Source organism: Mercenaria mercenaria, chromosome 11 (assembly GCF_021730395.1).
Source record: "Mercenaria mercenaria strain notata chromosome 11, MADL_Memer_1, whole genome shotgun sequence".
Classification (NCBI taxonomy): domain Eukaryota; kingdom Metazoa; phylum Mollusca; class Bivalvia; order Venerida; family Veneridae; genus Mercenaria; species Mercenaria mercenaria.
Window position 1 is genome coordinate 55,907,724 of NC_069371.1, and position 20,742 is coordinate 55,928,465.

Consider the following 20,742-nt stretch of genomic DNA (forward strand, 5'->3'; position numbering starts at 1 on the left):
GAGGCATATAGTTTTTGAACCGTCTGTCCGTCTTTTGATCTGTCAGTCTGTCGGTCTGTCCGCAATTTTCGTGTCCGGTCCATATCTTTGTCATCGATGGATGGATTTTCAAATAACTTGGCATGAATGTGTACCACAGTAAGACGACGTGTTGCGTGCAAGGCCCAGGTCCGTAGCTCAAAGGTCAAGGTCACACTTAGACATTAAAGGTCATTTTTCATGATGTGCATTCGTGTCCGGTCCATATCTTTGTCATCCATGGATGGATTTTCAAATAACTTGGCATGAATGTGTACCACAGTAAGACGACGTGTCATGCGCAAGACCCAGGTCCGTAGCTCAAAGGTCAAGGTCACACTTAGACGTTAAAGGTCATTTTTCATGATAGTGCATTCGTGTCCGGTCCATATCTTTGTCATCCATGGATGGATTTTTAAGTAACTTGGCATGAATGTGTACCACAGTAAGACGACGTGTCGCACGCAAGACCCAGGTCCGTAGCTCAAAGGTCAAGGTCACACTTAGACGTTAAAGGTCATATTTCATGATAGTGCATTGATGGGCCTGTCCGGTCCATATCTTTGTCATTCATGCATGGATTTTAAAATTATTGGGCATGAATGTGTACCACAGTAAGACGACGTGTCGCGCGCAAGACCCAGATCCGTAGGTCAGAAGTCCTAAACTCTAACATCGGCCATAACTATTCATTCAAAGTGCCATCGGGGGCATGTGTCATCCAATGGAGACAGCTCTTGTTTTCTTTGTTATTATGCAGTACAACAAGTTTACATTTATAGAAATGAATATGAGCAAAAGAAAGATCACTAACGAAATGACTTTTATCAGACGTCCATGATGTGAACTGATGAGGAAGAAAGTGGCAAGATGCAGATATTTCTACATTCATAGCTGCTGGAAAAGTCTGCTTATATCTATAAGTGCATAGGCCATACAGAATTGCACATGAGAGCACATGTGCATTCTTTTTTTTTTTTTTTTTTTGGCTACTGAATATGTTGTTAATCAAAAGCACTTTAAAGTCAGATTTATAATGGCATATTCATGTTGTATTGTACACAGTATTTACAATATATTAAATATTTGAGCTCAAAATATACTTTAAAACATTTCTCACTTTTGTTTGTAGACTTAAACAAAATGCTTGTACAGTTTATAATGAAATTCTAACTATGTTCTTTACTACAGAACATAATTAGCATATCTGCAACCTTAACCTTTATTTGCAGTAGATGGCACGTTTTCCTATACTCACCATTAATAACAAACATATTACAGAAATAACAGTAACTATTTGTAATTGTTACGTCTTCAAAATTAAATTACTGTTATATGAAATGTAAATTATACAACTGACATCTGTCATCAAGTTTTTTGTGACGATTTTCAAAGCGACATTTACGTCAAGGCTTTATATTACACTAGTGTAGTACCAAAATTATGTATGGCTTTATTTCACTCCCACGACGTCAAACATGTGATAATATGCGTTATGGTAAATAAAAGAACATATGTCAATGCCTGGTCTATTACTATGTCCTGAGGTTTGAATGTTACTCATAAAAACTGGTCAGCATGCCCTTTTCAGGTTTGAATTCGTATACATGCAATAACGTAGTTTCTTACTGAAGCTGCAGCAGATGTCCGTTGTCAGCTAATATCAAAAACATCTTTAATACAGACAAGAGCGAATGCCCGGGTAACCCCTCCAATTCGCTGTTTTGTAAGCCAGCTTTTTTGCTTCTTGTATTTTGTATTTGATCCTCAACGTGGCTCAAACTCACAACAATGAGAGATAGGTCATTCGGAGCACGCGACAAAAGTCTTTAGACCACAGCGGCATACTAAATATTCACTCTTTTGTTCTTTCTTTCATTCTTTTAATGAAAATTGATCGGGAAAAGAGCTGAAAAGCAGATTCTGATAACTTAATTTTCTTTCACGTGTCTTTTATCATTTTATCGTTGATTTGTTTATCTGTTACAATGTTTCCCTTTAATGCCTGAGTATCCGTTACAATCTTAAATGCAACAAGATTTTTTATTCAAAAATCATTAAAAAGTTTTCGTAATATGGACTATTCTTACAAAATATATTCACAATATATTCCCATCAGTAATTTTCCTAAAGAGAACACAACGAAAAGTCAATATTTTACAACATTGAGTAGACATATAGACTGCAGAAATGTCTGAATTACTCTATTATAGGGCTTACATTCGTACAAATACAAGTAAACCATACGGTGACTTTTCTTGATGTTAAAGGAGACCCCAGATGTTCCTCCAAGCATTTTTAATCACCTTGATAGAACAGCCGAGGTCATAAGCCATCTATATGGCTTCCTCACTTTAAGAGTTGTTACGAGCCCATATCAGTGTGGGACTGAAATATAAATCAGCGACCTTAACCAATTTGCCGCGGAGGTCTCTATCTTACTGTTTTTTTACATGAACACAGTATACGAGGAATCTTTCAAAATATATGCCACACTTAATTTGCCCATCATATAAAACTTTTTTACTATGATAAAACAATTAAGTAATATAAGAACTGACTTTTAAAATCGGTCGTAGAAATCTAGCGGTGTGCCGTAACCATGGAAACGGCTACTGAAGCTGGTAATCGCGGAAAGTCAAAAAACTTTCTTGTGTCATATTTCAAAAGGTAGTAGTATTAGAAACTTGATTTTTTCAAATTTATGAATATCTATCGTTCGCAGTGATTATATTCTAAATATCTGATTTAATTTCTAAATTGTCGTCAGCACGTGTAATTTTAGTAATAAGCACGTGCATTCAGTTGTGAACCAACAAGGTGCCTTTCTTAATCAGAAAATGTTTTCTGGACTTAATTACAACTATTGCTGATTTTTGGCTTCAAAATGTTGTATAATACGTATGCAATTAAAATTCTAAAAGTTTTTAATACGTCAGTTTAACTTCATTTTATATATTAATGCAGCGGCTTACATGCCATATCTTCCTTTTTCAATACATATGGACAATGAAGTTAATTAATAATGCGTTAAATATCGTTTTGGAATATTTAATAGATATTATATGACAAACAACAAAGTTTATTTAATTAATTGTTGGAATTGTTGGAAAACATGTGTATAAATTGTGACATTGCCTTTTGTTAGCTGTCAGTAATGTATAGATACGCTTAACATATTATAATGCATGCATAAAATTGTTCCCTTTTTCGTTGATATTTTTACTATTACTGTTACGAAATACAATACTTTAGATTTGATACTTCTATAGTTTTAATAACTAATCAAATTACCGGACTTTTGGAACCATTATGGGAGTAAACAAGGCCTAGAGTTAAGGCTTCCAGTGTGTGTAGAGCGGTTCTACCAAAGTGATGCTTACGTACATGTACTGAATAATAATAATGTTTTGCCTATTTCTTATTTTCGGGTTGGGTCACTTATTGTTACATTGTTGAATCTCGTGTTATGCAATACACTTTCCGGAGATATCATGACCATTGGTATGTTATCAAGTACTTTATATATATAATTATTTTATATAGACCAGATGGAAAAATAAAAGGAAAATACCGGATGTTTTTGAAAGAGTATGTCTGTATTTCTTTCATGCACACTTGCAGTAGCAATATACACGCTCTGCGTGCGGTTACGAAGAAAACATACACATGTTAAAGTGACAGTTTGCAAAAGGATGGTCAGCAAATGTTATCTTTATACATTTTCATTCCGGCTCCGTTGCTCCAGTAAGTCGCACATTTCTAGTTATTTTATGTACAAAACACTTTACAGTTTATTGACGAAAAAAATGAAATCTAAATGATCGTTTTACTATGATAACTTACATTCTAAACATTGAAAAAAAACATACATATACCATAATCCCGTTTTAAAAAGCAAACAGAACGTAAGTATAGGACAATGTGTATGGTCGAATTTCGAACCCAGGATCCCCCACCCCCACGCTCTACCAATTACTCAAATTGGGAAACTTGAGTAAATACTAGACGTCTCAGTGCTAGAATTTATTCTTTATTGCAACATTGTACGACTGTTCCGGTACTTATCAATATGCACACTATATTAGAATCAATTTGCTTTTAGTGAAAATACCGAAATTCAAATGGTACAAGGTTACATTCTTCATTTGTTTCTTGTAAACAATTAAATCTTGAGACCTCATTTTCAGTGCTTTACAGCATTTCAATGACATAAATCAGATATATAGCCATTAAATATAACATGCCTTCTCACCAAAAATGAAAAAATATACATATTTAGATGTTAGGTTACATTTATTAAAGAAATATTATCTGTCTGAAAATACTCCCATAAAATTTGTCATTTAGCAATAACCCGTTTACATGTAGACATGGAAATTCACAGTGAAAGTTATCTAGATTTTTTCTCAATACAATAAGCAATGCAGCTAAGCCAAAGCTATAACTGTCACATCCTTATCTGACTCATATACAAGATCTCATCAAAAACATGGAACTACATTTTGAATTGCAAAAACAGATCATCTAACATCATCTTACATGCTTGGCGAACTTCTCTTTTCGTAACACTGGGACTCATTGTCCGTGCGCAGTTAGTGGGGACCGATGCGCTATGCTAACTGCCAAATGCTAAATAAGAAGTTGTTGATGCTAAATGTCAATAGCTTAATGTTAATGTCACATACTTAATGCTAAATGCTACATACAAAAAACTATAATCCGTATACAAAATGCTAAATGTCATAAAATCTCTACATGCAGCAATTATAAGGCAGAGACTGAAGCATTCATGAAGGCCGTCTGAATGGTTGAAGACTCGACAGAAGAAAGCTCCTCAGTCGACTTTCTTACATATGCACTGTCTGTTATGGAAGTTCTGGTTAACAATAAAGCTCCGCACTAGCCAGGAGAATGTAGAGCCCGAGTATAAACTGCAAAGTAGCACTTCAGTGGATTATATCCGTTGTGGACTTGCAGGCAATGAAGAGACAGACAAACTGGCTAAGCTAGAAGCACAGTCAGAACAACCAACAAAACCTGTGTGCTACAAGACCAAAGCCACCATCATCAAGGCACTAACGAGACCAAGGATAGAGAAAGATGCTTTTCATCTCCTTGAGCAAGCTCGGGGCACAACAAACTCAATGCTCACATGTACAAGAAATATAGACTGGCATCGCCATCTTGTTCATGTGGTGAGGAAGATCAAACTGCGGAGCATATACTTCGGAGATGTAAAAATGTATGATCATGAGCGAGCTGCGACTTGGCCAATAGATACCTCAATGCACCAGAATCTGTATGGAGGCATTGAGGATCTGCGGCAAACCACAATTTTCACCAAGGCTACTGGTCTGACAATGTATTTGCAAACGAGGAGAAGAAGATAAAACAAATTCTTTTTGTCGAATGATAAATGCTAATTTTCAAATTATCAATCTTTGTGATCTTTATCTCTTCAACTAATGAATGTAACTTTTACTCATTTGGAAAAAAATAAATGTGCTGCCTGTCTAATTTAAAGCAATAACGTTGCAGATGTTACAGGGACATGGAACCGAACAATTTTGCTGTAAAATGTTTATTATATGATAGACTAAGATATGTAACAGAGAAAAAGTTATGTAACGAAGGGCAATGATTATATAACTGATATATTCAGCTCTTTATTTCAATGGAAACTTAGCAATGAGTATTTTGACATTTATTGTTTTAACAAAAAAGCATTTATCATTGACAATTACCGTTCGAAAGCCAACATTTGAAGTTAAGCAGTTCGTAAATAGCATTTTTCATTTTGCATCAACATATTTGCAGTGGCCATTGCGCATTGACCTTCCATAGGCATATCGCATTTGGTATGTTGCATTTCATGTAAAGTATTAGGCATTTTGCATTAAGTGATTGACATTTAACATTAAGTATTTGATGTTTAGTATTAAGTTATTTGCATTTTGCATTAAATAATTGTCATTTAACATTTGGCTATATTCATGGCGCACCGGCCTTCAATACATATCAAATGCCATATCCTTTGTGCTAAATGCCTATAATTATTGCCAAATGACAAATGCTACTCGTCAAATGCTTTAACTTTGTGAGTTAATAATCTGTATCCCTTACACTAATGACTGTTACTTTTAATCACGTAAAAACATATGAAGTTCTATCAGCCTGATTTGAATTAACATGTTCTGAGGGTTATGAGATGACATGATCGAAACTTTTCACTCTAAAATGTTAAGAAATATTTTTAAGAGCGACAAAGTAATGTTACAAAGGCCAATGACTATTTACAGGATGCATTTATACACTGATATATTCAGCTCTTTCTGTGAAGAAGTACTTTGCAATACGCATTTGGAATTTATTGTTTCGTATTTGCAATTATAATTGATTTTTTGACAATTACAAATGTACCATTTCACAGGCAATATTTGACATTAAGCATATAGCAAATAACATTTTGCAACACCTGTTTGACATTTAGCATTTGGCAAGTAGCATGGCACACCGAATTTCCATAGCCTTCCCAATGTCATTTCGTTTTCAAACATTTTGCATAAGGTGTTTGGCATTTAACATTGTTATCTGATATTTAGCAATTGACAAATAACATGGCGCACCAGGTTTCCATATAAACATACATGTACATTTATTTTATTAGCATCACTTTGGTAGAACCGTTCTACACACACTTTACTCTAGGCCTAGTTTACTCCCATTATTGTACTGCTTAATTATGAAGAGAAGTCCGGTAATATGATTAATTATTAAAGTGATAGAAGTATGAAATCTAAAATACTTGAATTCGTAACAGAAATAGTAAAAATATCAACGAAAATGAGAACAATTGTATGCATGTGTTATATGTTAAGCTTATGTCACACACACACACGCACGCACGCACGCACGTACACAAAATATATATGTTAAATATTCCAAGCCGAGATTCAACGAGTTATTCCCTAACTTCATTGTCCATGTGTATTGAAAAAAGAAGCGAATGAATAACGTACATGACATGCAATCCACTACATTAATATATAAAATAGTGTTAAACTGACGTATCAAAATTTTTAGAATTTTAATAGCATGCGTATTGTACAAAACTTTCAAACCAAAAATTAGCCATAGTTGTAATCAAGTTCAGGAAACATTTTCTGATTTAAAGAGGTTCCATGTTGATTCACAACTGAATGCACGTGCTAATGACTAAAATTGCACGTGCTGACGACAATTAAGAAATTTAATTAGATATTTAGAATATAATTACTGCAAACGATAGGTATTCATAACTTAAAAAAATGTGAAAAAATCAAGTTTCTAATACCATTACTTTTTGAAATATAACAAAAGAAAGATTTTTAGCTTCCGCGATTACCAGCTTCAGTAGCCGTTTCCATGGTTACGGCACACAGCTAGATTTCTACGACCGATCTTAAAACCTCCATTTATTGCCGAACTGTATTCTTATACAGGTGAAAAAGTTTTGAATGATGGGTAAATTAAAATCCTTACGGAGGGCCCGTACACACGAAAGCTTCTTCAGATACAGGCTGTACAGTCAAAAATAGGTCTGTAATGATGTAACAAGAATATATCATGTTTCTTACAAATTAGAGACGAAAATAAATGAGTGTCAGTCATATGCACAAAACTGCTTTATGTGCCCCCGCCATCTTTTGCAGGGCGGTGGAGGTGGGTGGGCGGGAGCAGTTACTCTTGTCCTTTTGTCAGCCGTCAGTCCGTTCGTCCGAATTTGTGTCATGCAGATCTCAAAAAGTATTTGACCCAGAGTAATCAAACCACACAGGATTATTATTCAGCATGCTAATTAACTTGTGCACTTGTTTTTTAAATTGGGATTTCACACGGCCACAAAAATATGCATTTAAAGGGCCTCAAAGTTTGTGTCGAATGTATCTAAACAAGTGTTTAACCTGCGAAAAACACTTTCTACAGAGGATGACAAAAAAGTACTATGGCTCAGACTCGAAGTGTTCGAGTCAGCCATTTCCGTCAAGGAATTTCGCTATCTGACTCCTGAGATTTATGTGGTCACTCAAAGGAAACCCTTAGAGTGACTCGAGTTGTTTGAAATAACTTTGAAGACATATTTCACATTACTTTTAGCACAAAAAAAATGTATTCTTGTAATTATAGATGCAAAAAACACATTGTTTGTGATAAATGATATTGATATTAATGATACTTTTTATTTTACATTAAGATAAATCAGAAAAAGACCTTAGCTTTTTATTTATGAATATGTAAATAAAGATTGCATCACTTTTTTGCTCTTTTTTTGTCCTCCGCCTTTTTCGAAGAAAAAAAGGGGGATATAGAAATAGGCTTCGTCCTTCGTCTGTCCGTCCTTCCGTTTTTCCGTCCGTCACACTTCGTGTCCGGTCCATAACTATGCCATCCATGAAGGGATTTTGAAATAACTTGGCATAAATGTTCATCATAATGAGGCGACGTGGAATGCGCAAGACCCAGAGCTCAAAAGGGGTAAAGGTCACACTTAGAGGTCAAAGGTTAACAGGTTCTATTTCATGCCCGGTCCATAATCATGAGACAGAGTGTCATGCCCAAGAACCAGGTCCCTAATTTGGAATTACTTCCCTTTGTTGTTACTATAAATAGCTTATACTGGCCGGAAAATTTTTGTAGTACAACATGCATGTTACATCCAATTTTTAGGTGTATTTTGATCTATCGCTACCTGGTAAGGGTTTTTGTGTGGACTTAGATTTTTAGCTCACCTCAGCATAAAGTGCTCAGGGTGACCTATTGTGATCGTTCACCGTCCGGCGTCCGTCCATCCGTCGTTCGTTCGGACGTCCGTCCGTTCACACTTTCCTTTAAACAACATCTCCTCCTAAGCTATCAGGCCAATTTTGATGAAACTTCACAGGGATGTTCCTTGGACTGTCTTCTTGAAAAAATATTCAAAGAATTGGATTCCATACAGAACAAAAGACTTTAAAAATCTTCTTGTCCAAAATCACAGGTCATAGGGCTTTTACATTTTGTATGTAGCATCATCTAGTGCTCCTCTACCAAGATTGTTCAAATTATCCCCCTACGGTCAAATATGGGACGGCCCCGGGGGTCACATGTTTTATATAGACTTGTATAGGGAAAAACTTTTTCTTGTCCAAAACCATAGAGCCTAGGATTTTGATATTTGGTATGTAGCATCATCTAGTGGTCCTCTACCAAGATTGTTCAAATTATCCCCCTTTAGTCAAATATGGCCCCGCCCGGGGGAGGGGGGGGGGCACATGTTTTAAATAGACTTGTCCAGGGAAAAACCTTTAAAAAATTCTTGACAAACCATAAGGTACGGAGATTAGATATTTAGTATGTGTTATGTTCTAGTGGTTCTCTACCAAGATTGTTCAAATCTTGACCCTGGGGTCAGTATAGGCAACGCCCGGGTGGTCCCTTGTTTTACATAGACTTATTTGTTTTTGAAGCAGTGGCAAGGAAATTTGAACCACAAGCAAAATGTTTGATACAGATTTCAATGTTCATCTTGAATTGTCCTAATCATGACCTACTGACCTACTTTCTTGTTTTTGAAGGTATAGCTTAGAAATTTAGACCATGTCCATAACTTTTGATACTGATTTCATGCTCATCTTTAATATTCTTAACCCTGAATTACTGACCTACTTTCTTGTTTTTTAAACTACAGCAAATAACTTTGGACCACCAATTCAATTTCTAAACAGATTTCAGTAGTTATCTTGAATACTTTTTATCATGACCTACTCACCTAGGTTTTGTTAATGAAGCTTAAACAAAGAAATTTGTCACTAGTTTTGACTTTTCTATCAAAATTTAAGAAAATCTAAGCGAGCGTATGAAGTCATTTTATAATTTAACGATATTTTGTTCCCGTTCCTGATTCTTTTTTAATTGCCGGGTCATTGCCGGGTCATTTTCCACTTACTGTTTTTTTTTGTGTTTTTTTTGCCATTTATTGAGTCTTTTTAAACAATACATATGTTCTATAATTTATTATTTAAACTTGTCAACCTCAAAATAAATGTGTTGTTACCGGGTATTGTTATATGTGACCAAACAATTTCAGTCCGATGATCATTATCAACATAAGAGCCCAATACTGGTCATATATGGAAAGTATCATATTTGACCATGATTCACAACCTGGTAAAAACAAACAGTTTTACAGCTTCATTAAGCACAACAAAACAGAAAATGTCGGCATCGCCCCCCTCATATCAGATGGTCTTACTTACACAGACCCCATCCAAAAGGGTACTATCTTAAACAAACAATTTGAATCTGTCTTTTCCCCTCCCCAGCCCCTTAGTCTGAAGCATATATGTTCCAACGTCCTCTCATCCCCAGTCTCCAAGATGAATAAGATTCAGGTCACCACTGAAGGTGTGGAAAAACTACTCCATGGCCTATCCCCACATAAAGCCTAGGGACCTGATGAATTATCCCCACGCATCCTAAAAGAACTCCACCATGAAATTGCTCCTGTACTTGCCCATATATACAGGTTATCTCTCGAATCTGGCCTAGTACCCAGTGATTGGAAAAAAGCCGCCGTAGCCCCCGTATTTAAAAAAGGTCTCAAGTCTAAACCTAGTAACTATCGTCCAATTTCCCTAACTTGCATTGCTTCTAAACTCCTTGAACACATTGTTGTTTCCAATCTTATGACCTATTTTGACAAGCATAAGTTACTTAGCCAGTTCCAGCACGGCTTTAGATCAGGTCACAGTTGTGAGACTCAGCTCATTAATTTCACTCAGGAACTTTACAATAACACTGAACAGGGTTAACAAACAGATGTTATTGTCATGGACTTTTCCAAGGCGTTTGACCAGGTCGATCACATAAGACTAATTTATAAACTACAAAGCCTTGGTGTCAACCCACAAATTACCAAATGGGTCAAATCTTTCCTGTCCAGTCGATCCCAGAAAGTCGCTGTTGATGGTCATTTTTTCAGTGCACTTCCTGTACCCTGTACTGTCTGGAGTTCCCCAGGGGTCTGTTCTTGGGCCTTGTCTCTTCCTGGTATATATCAATGACTTACCAGTCTCGGTCAAATGTAACGCAAGAATGTTTGCAGATGACACCATAATATACCTTACCGTCAACTCCATTTCAGATAGTATATCTCTGCAACAAGACCTCATTAGCTTAGAAACCTGGGAGAAGACATGGTCCATGGAGTTCAACCCGGACAAGTGTGAAGTCCTTAGAATCTTTAGAAATAAAAATCCTGTGGTCTACCCCTACAAACTTCACAATATAGAGTTAAAAACTTGTGAGGCAGCCAAATACCTAGGCATAACCATTTCCAAAGATCTAAACTGGTCCAAACACATTGACAATATCACTTCCAAAGCAACTTCCACTCTTCGCTTCATACAACGAAATGTCAAAACTGACAATAAAAAGGTCAAAATTGCTGCCTATAACACCTATGTCCGCCCTCAACTTGAGTACTGTTCAAGCGTCTGGCATCCTTGGAAAAAACCCCTCACTAGCAAAGTCGAAAATGTCCAAAGGTCAGCTGCTAGGTACGTCATGTACGACTACAGTTACACCAGTAGTGTTACACAAATGCTGAAAACTTTAGAATGGAATACACTCCAGTATAGAAGGTTACACAATTCATTAGTAATGTTTATAAGGACCGAGACAGTTGCAGTCGACCAATCTCATCTTATTCCAACTAGAAACCTAAATTACCTAATCCCCAGGTCTCACACTCAGTACTTTTCTAACTCCTACTTCCCAAGGACCATCCGACTCTGGAACTCCCTACCAACTTATGTTAAATCTAGCCCCAGTCCAGTATCTTTAGAGAGAGGCTGGCGGTAGTCAGTATGTAATTCTATTGCTTCTGTCCCATTTTAACTGTAGCATACTGTCTTTTTTAGCTTTAATTCTTTTAACATTGTAACATATCATTTCTTTAACAACTGTTTCTCTGACAGCGCCGCCCAGTGATAGTCGGAAATCGGCGACTGGGTGAAAGATGTAGATGAACATCTTCATCATTATCAGTTATAAACGTAACCATGTTCTTCATTATGAGTGTCCCGTCATCACTTTCGCAACTACTCTATGCTTACAAATATATGTGAGTTCATCAAAAAAAATATTATCATCATCATCATTATCCATTGCTTTATAACTGAAACCGCTTATATTACATGACGTTGTTAATACATTCATGACTTCTTGTATCTTTTGCCGCTACCTGTGTTACGTATTTAAATCGTAATACTGATTGAGACTGATGTTGTATATCTGCAACTCAGTATATTTGCCCTGACTTCTTGATGCTCAGCTTATCACTGTTACAAGTAGACATGGTCGTTAATGTGACTGAAAATTGCTGAACAAGACGCTAAACACAAACACTGTACCGGTATATAATTTCTTCAATTTTTTTTTAGGTTTCTAAATTACAACAAGAATCAAACGGTTTTTCTTAATCAAATATCCACTAAACTCTCGATCTGACTGATTTTGTCTCCTAGCTCGTCGTGTTGACATTATTGTAAAATAAGGTATACATTTACTTGCTTCTTTTAATACGTTTTCCTGACTGTTTTCGTACTGTTATTTTATGGTCACCGAAGGCGGGGGATTAATATAAAAACTAGATCACTAGGTCAAATCAAAGAAAAACCTTGTGTATGCGATGGAAACTGTATTTTTCAATTGATCTTTATGAATTTTTATCAGAATGATTGCCTTGATGAATTCTAGGTCAAGTTCGAATATGGATTATCTGGGGTCAAAAACTAGGTCACTAGGTCAAATCAAAGAAAAACCTTGTGTATGCAATAGGGGCTGCATTTTACACCGGATCTTCATGAAATTTGATCAGAATGTGTGTCTTGATGAAATCTAGAATGTATGTTTTGATGAAATCTAGGTTGAGTTTGAATATGGGTCATCTAGGGTCAAAAACTAGGCCACCCGGTTAAATTAAAGAGAAACTTTGTGTACATAATAGGGGCTGCATTTTTCACTGGATATTCATAAAATTTAGTCTGAATGATTGCCTTAATGAAATCTAGGTTATGTTAGAATATGGGTCATCTGGGGTCAAAAACTAGGTCACTAGGTCAAATCAAAGAAAAACCTTTTGTATGCAATAGAGACTGAATTTTTCAATTGATCTTCATGAAATTTAGTCAGAATGATTGCCTTGATAAAATTAAGGTCAAGTTTGAATATGGGTCATCTGAGATCAAAAACTAGGTCGCTAGGACAAATCAAAGAAAAATGGTTTTGTATGCGATTGAGGCTGTATTTTTCAATTGATGGTGATGAAATATGTACAGAATGATTGCCTTGATCAAATCTAGGTCAAGTTCGAATGTAGGTCATCTTGGCTCAAAAACTAGGTCACTAGATCAAATTGAAGAAAATACTTGTTTACACTTAAGAGACCACATTTTTGGTCCAATCTTACTGAAAATTGGTCAGAATATTTGTTTCCATTAAATAACTAGGTCAAACATGTTTACACTGTTATGGTGTGTTTCTCAGGTGAGCGACCTAGGGCCGTCTTGGCCCTCTTGTTTATTTATCTCCCATTTTTGAAAACATGGTCCAGGCATAACTCAAATATTATGTAAGGTATTGACTTGATACTTTACATATTGATAGAGCTCAGTGAGAGAGAGTGCAGTGGCAAAGAACCATAAGTCTAGTGGTCCGGTTTTTTAATGATGACCCTTTGTTTTAAAACCTTGAATAACAACTTGAATACTATGTAAGGTATTGACTTCATACTTTACATATTCATTCATAATTTTAACATGTCTGAAACATTGCGGAATGATACTAATTTCACTTGGGTAATGATTACATTTTACTCGGACTTTATCATAGACACTTTGTGTAAAATCTCAAACTTTAAACTAAAAAATCCATATAATATTTCGATGAAAGTTTTGTAGTTTGTAGCATCACCTGGGGCATGTGAAGTAAAAACTCTAATTTGACTTCTGAAGTAGTGCGATATTTGCTTCTGAACTCACTATATGTCCATGTAAAAATACTTTGTTTTACCCAAGTGGAAACTGGCAGGTACTTGAAATTGCAGCTTTCTGATTGGTCAGTTAGAACTCCTGATGTCATGATAAAATTTTGAATAGAAGTCAATGAGGCGGAGTGCAGTGACAAGGAACCATAACTATAGGTGGTTCAAGTTTTTTTAGTATCTCTCTTTTTGAAAATTTGTCCGGGGAATAACTCATAGCTATTGACATAATACTTTACATATTCACAGAGATCAGTGAGGGGAAAAGCAGTGTTAAAGAACCACTTTTGCTGACCGCATTTGTTCTTAACATAACCTCCGTGACTGAAAAGCCCCTTATGCTGCAGTCATTTTGGGGAGCATCCACCGGTGTTACCGATCTCCGTGTTATGAGTTGCATATGCAATAGTCTTGCATTCAACCGCCATGTTAACGAAAATAATATAAACTTTAAGACATACGGTAATTCGATATGTCGTTAAGAAGTGCAATGAAAATAATAAAAAACTACATTACTAAAACTAAATTTGAAAAACATACTAATTTTATGGTTAGATGAAAATTATCTGAATTCTGAAATATAGTTTTTAGGTTTTGAATATATAGAAATACTGTATATTCAAATATATTATCTGTAAAACAGTGATAACTGATAATGCATTACCAAAACCGGTTAAGATATATAAAAGCTATATCCTAGTACATTTTCGCACAGGGAGTAAAAGTTTTCGCTAATTTCGCGAATGAATTGAAAATTAAAATGGAATTCTTGTAAAAACGAAGGATGAATATCCAACAGATAAAGCCACTTAAAAAGCGCAGTCTCCCCAAAGCAACCCACAGCACTCGGACGTGCACATATGCATATGCACAAACACAGACAAAGGTAACACAAGAAGACAAAACGAACAAGCAAAGGTACACAGTGGGGGCATTGCCTTTGAACGTTCAAAGGCGAAATCACAAATGAGGAGATTAAACCGGTTTCTGGTGCGCACCTGACTTCACATTTACACCAATCATGTTCCAGAGTCACAGAACAGTGTAGATCCTGGTGAATTTCTAACACACGTAATGGCAATAGAAAGTTCTTAATAACAGAAAGTGATTAGAGAAAAAAATGACAACAAATTTGTATCAGTGGGGAAATTATCCTAGTGGCATCGACATTTGGAATCATAAATTAAACAATGTCTGTCCCCTAGTTATTAAAAAAAAATATATTCCGAGTACAACATTTATAACATTATACTGAAATATTTCTACGTAACTACTCAGATTTTATTTTTTTCAAGATGTTCGAACATTTAGTACAGTCAAACTAAACAAGAGGGCCAAGATGACCCTAGGTCGCTCACCTGAGTAACACACCATGACAGTGTAAACATGTTTGACCTAGTGATTTCATGGAAACAAATATTCTGATCAATTTTCTTTAAAATTGGACCAAAAATGTGGTCTCTTAAGTGTAAACAAGTATTTTCTTCCATTTGACCTAGTGACCTAGCTTTTGAGCCAAGATGACCTACGTTTGAACTTGACTTAGATTTGATCAAGGCAATCATTCTGACCAAATTTCATGAACCTCAATTGAAAAATACAACCTCTATCACATACAAAACCATTTTTCTTTGATTTGTCCTAGCGACCTAGTTTTTGACCCCAGATGACCCATATTCAAACTTGACCTTAATTTCATCAAGGCTATCATTCAGACAAAATTTCATGAAGATCAATTAAAAAAAATACAGTCTCTAGTGCATACACAAGGTTTCTCTTTGATTTGACCTAGTGACCTAGTTTTTGACCACAGATTAGACATATTCTTACCTGACCTAGATTTCATCAAGGCAATCGTTCTGACTAAATTTTATGAATATACCGTGTAAAATGCAGCCCCTATTGCATACACAAGGTTGATCTTTAATTTGACCGGGTGGACTAGTTTTTGACCCTAGATGACCCATATTCAAACTCAACCTAGATTCATCAAGACAAACATTCTGATCAAATGTCATGAAGATCCGGTATAAAATGCAGCCCCTATTGTATACACAAGGTTTTTCTTTGATTTGACCTAGTGACCTAGTATTTGATCCCAGATAATCCATATTCGAACTTGATCTAGATTTTATCAAAGCAATCATTCTGATAAAAATATATAAAGATCAATTGAAAATTGCAGCCTCTATCGCATACACAATGTTTTTATTTTATTTGACCAAGTGACCTAGTTTTTGACCCCAGATGTCCCATTTTTAAACTTTGCCTACATTTCATCAAGGTAATCATTCTGACAAAATTCAGGAAGATCAATTGAAAAATACAGCCTCTATCGCATACACATGGTTTTCCTTGATTTGACCTAGTGACCTAGTTTTTGACCCCAGATGACCCATTTTCGAGGTAATCATTCTGACCAAATTTCATGAAGATCAGTTGAAAATTACAGCCTCTATCGCATACACAAGCTAAATGTTGACGGACGACAGACGACAGACGCCAGACATCTAGCGATCAGAAAAACTAAAGATATTGCTAAATATTGGTTTTCAGACTATTTATTGCATTTATATTGCCAAGTGCTGTTTTGATCCACGACCCCTGGTTTCGTATTCCGACAGTGCTACCACTGGATCATACGTTTACGTCAACTGAATGGAAATAAATGTTTAAGTAATGTTAGAAACTGGTTCATCTTTTTATAGTTTAATATTGTATTCTTCTTAACACACTTCGTCTTACTTTCCGTAATATTGTTGTCATTTTAAACAGATTGTATGGATATAGTGTTTTAACAGCAAATACTACATAATGTAAACCAGAAATGTATGATACCAGTCAACACCAGTAATGCTATATGAAAGCGGGTAGCGCAGAGTTTTTTGTAATATTTTGCTCTTTATGCTTGAATTCAACCATTACAGTCATTTTCTACGTTACATAATTCATTAAGTCAGTTTTCATAGCAGACATATCTTTAGTTATACATAAATTCTGTATAGAGATTCTTGTCCGTGTTTGTTCTCTTAAATTTCTGTCGAGATTTCAGTTTAACGTCAAGGTACAAAGCCTAGAGCTTATAGCTGTACGTATCGTTGGGACGCTCGCCTTTGATTTGTGTCGGAGTTATGACTCCTTAAAGGTCATTTGTAATAATTTTATTCGGATTACATGTATTTTCTTTCATATCATTAATTGGATTTATACAAAAATCAGGAGAAAGGATCAGTAGAAAGTTGTGTTACGTATATGTTACTCGTTTTACGGTTGAATGATTTTCACTGAGTTATGACCCTTTCTTTTTTATCTCAATTTTCAGTGATAAGTTAAGATTTACTTCCACACTCTTTTCCCAACATACAGCGTTTTCAGATGCGTGTTTCTTAAAAATACGCGTACACATCCAGGTTTAAATTTTAAAAGCTTCCGTTCACCGCCGTATGAACACATCTGCCGCCGTATGAACACATCTCTGCCGACGTCTCTAATTTGTTTTTGGGTAGGGGAAACCGGGGTAAGTCGGAACAAGGACGATAATTTCAATATGCCAATAATGTACACGATATTTGATGACGTATAAGACTGACGTTACCAGTACCTGCTATCTCCAAAAGTTGCAATGGCGGGAGATCAAAACAAGAAGATAGCGTAAGAAAAGTTTAATTTTCGACTCCGTAAGTAAATTTTAGCATTTTGTACATGTTTTGTTTCACATATCATGAGTATAGAAATATTGTTTATCGTTTTGCATGATATAAAAGTTCTTTTTCTGAGCTAACATCTGAAACACTACAATTTGAGTCACTGTCATCGGCGCGCTTTCACGAGACGATGACAGAAGGAAACACGTGGTCGGGGTAAATTGGAACAGCGTGGTCGGGGTATGTTGGAACAATGTTCCGACTTGCCCCAGTCAGGTCTATTGGTCATCTGCGGTATTTCTCCTTTCTGTCTGCCAAAATAAGGCAAATGTAAATTGGTCTACTAAAATGACAGCATTCAGAGTAAATTTAGTTGCATTTGACTTTGGTATATTGCTGTAGGCAAAACATCAGATTGTATCTAAACGCTATTTTTTCGTCTATATAATTAGTGTGTGGTGTTTCCTGATAGCACTCTTCGTTGGTTTTAGCAGTTGCAATTTTAAACTCTGTAACAGTCTAGAAAAGATGTAACAGCAGATTTGTAGGTCCTAACTGCTTAAAATGTTAACGACTGATTTTTTTTTATTTACAGCAAAATGAGGAACTATGAAAGAAAAACTTCGAAGGGAATGGCGTCTGAAAGTAACATAAGATTGGCACTACGAGAAATCCTAGTGAACAAAAGTAGTTTAAATTCTGTTGCTGAACGGTTTAATATACCGAAAACAACTTTACACAGATACTTAAAGAAAGTTGGGGGTGGTGACGTTGAAGGTCTTCAAACGGGGTATTCGAAACATCTGCAGATATTTACTAAAGAGCAAGAAACGTCTCTTGAAAACTACATCAAGTTTGCTGCAGGAATATATTTTGGCTTGACTCCACATGATATTAAAACCTTAGCGTATGAATGTGCTGTCCAATATGAGATAAAAGTTCCCGACTCGTGGCACCGTGACAAAAAAGCGGGACCAGACTGGTTTTCAGGATTTATGAGACGTCATAAGTCTCTCTCTGCGCGAATACCGGAAGCTACTAGCTTGTCACGAAGTACAAGCTTTAACAAAACAAATGTTGGGGAATTCTATGAAAAGCTTATTACAGTAATAGATAAGAATCAGTTAAAGAGTCACCAAATATATAATGCAGACGAAACAGGCATTACAACCGTCCAAAAACCACGCAGTATCATTGCTACAAAAGGTACTAAACAAGTAGGTGCAATGACATCCGGGGAGAGAGGGACTCTGGTGACGACTTGTCTGGCAGTAAGTGCAACTGGAAACATGGTACCATCAATGCTAATATTTCCCAGGAAAAATTTCAAAGATCATTTCATTCGCGATGGCCCTACCGGCTGCATAGGATCTGCAAATACATCTGGGTGGATGATAGGAGAACACTTTCTAGAGTTTCTAAAGCATTTCGTTGAGCATACACGACCAATTTCTGACAACCCTGTGCTCCTTCTGCTCGACAATCACCACAGCCATGTTCACGTTCCTGCACTTAATTATGCGAAACGAAATGGGATAATTATGCTTTCTTTCCCCCGCACTGCAGCCACAAGCTGCAGCCCTTGGACAGATCTGTATATGGCCCTTTGAAACGATATGTTCAAACAGAGCAAGATAAATGGATAAGAACTATCCCGGTAAGCCAATGACTATTTATGACATACCAGGTATCTTGCGCATAACGCTACCGAAGGCTGCAACGCCACTGAACATCATTCGAGGATTCGAGGTATCTGGTATTGTCCCCTACAATCCAGATGTTTTCACCGATTTTGACTTTGCTCCATCCTATGTAATAGATCGGCCTGAAACTAAGTCAATGCAAAATGAAAATGGAGAATATGACGTCACAGAGAAGCATGTTGTCACAAGTACCCCAGTTAACAAAGCCCAAGACACTCATAGCAACCGGCCAGAAAATGAAACATTAGAAGTGCATGATGGCGCAGAGAATGAAGAAGCTTTGAGAAACAGTGCATTTGATCTTACATATACAGAGTGGGAACGCATAAGGCAGCATATTGAAAAGGAGAACCTTGGGCTTGAGAACGTCCCCGGAGATGGGCACTGTCTTTTGTATGCTGTACAAGCTAGTCTGAAATCAGGAAACATTGCAAATTTTTCCATCGAGGAAATCGGCAATAAACTTACGGAGGAAGTCAACACGTATTCACAGTTTTACAACAAATTTACGGTTGAGGGGCAAAATATTGAAACTGAACTGGAAAGGTACATTATCCACAAAGAGTACAGCAACAACACTGGAGATTTAGTGCTGTCAGCATTGAACAGTGCCCTATAAATGAAAACGACTGTTTATCAAGTCGACGGAAATAGGGTTATAACCATTGATTTAGGGCCTGGAAGACCTGTTGTACTTCCTACGAGACACATAATGTTGGCCTTCCATGGTGAACATTATCAAGCTGTGCTAAATAAATCAGACGATCAGAACACAACAGACACAGACACTGTTGGAAAAGGTCAAGATACTCCAAATGAAAATACATGCAATGATAAAGAGGTCCAAGCAAATCCGAAAGTACAGAATGACCAAGCTACTGAAATATCAACCGAAATTCAAAGTCCATTTGATGTGGAAAAGGACAAAACAAAGGAAACATCAATAAGGTATTTTCGCCAGAGTCAGTAAGGCCGTTTCCTAAAGCTGGTGAAAGAAAGCAGACAAAAGGTAAACGTAAACTTAAATCAGCTATACTCACTGATACTCCAGAAAAAGCACGATTTGAACTTGAACAATCAAAAACTAAAGCCAAGAAGTCACGAAAGGCCTTAACTCGAGAAAAAGAGAAGAAACCGCGTACTGTTTCCTCTACTGTAAAACCAAAGAAGAGGGCCGTACGCAGCAAGCTACCAGACAGTGATTCGGACAAGACAGAAAATGAGTGCTATTGTTTAATGTGTCTTGAGCCTTATTCAAATAGCAGATCTAGGGAACAATGGATTCAGTGCATTGTATGCAAACAATGGGCAC

General features: G+C 36.3%; 1 protein-coding gene across 2 annotated transcripts; it reads left to right on the forward strand.

Annotated features, from left to right (window-relative positions):
• Positions 1-17,623: 17,623 nt before the first annotated feature.
• On the forward strand, positions 17,624-20,477 carry LOC123566172 (uncharacterized). 2 transcript variants are annotated; one of them, XM_053517486.1, is made up of 2 exons: positions 17,624-17,760; positions 18,323-20,477. In XM_053517486.1, the coding sequence occupies exon 2, from the start codon at positions 18,327-18,329 to the stop codon at positions 19,335-19,337; it is 1,011 nt and encodes a 336-aa protein (XP_053373461.1). In that variant the 5' UTR covers positions 17,624-17,760; positions 18,323-18,326; the 3' UTR covers positions 19,338-20,477. Both variants share the same exon structure in this region, with proteins under 2 accessions (XP_053373461.1, XP_045216004.2).
• The last annotated feature ends 265 nt before the right edge of the window (positions 20,478-20,742 follow it).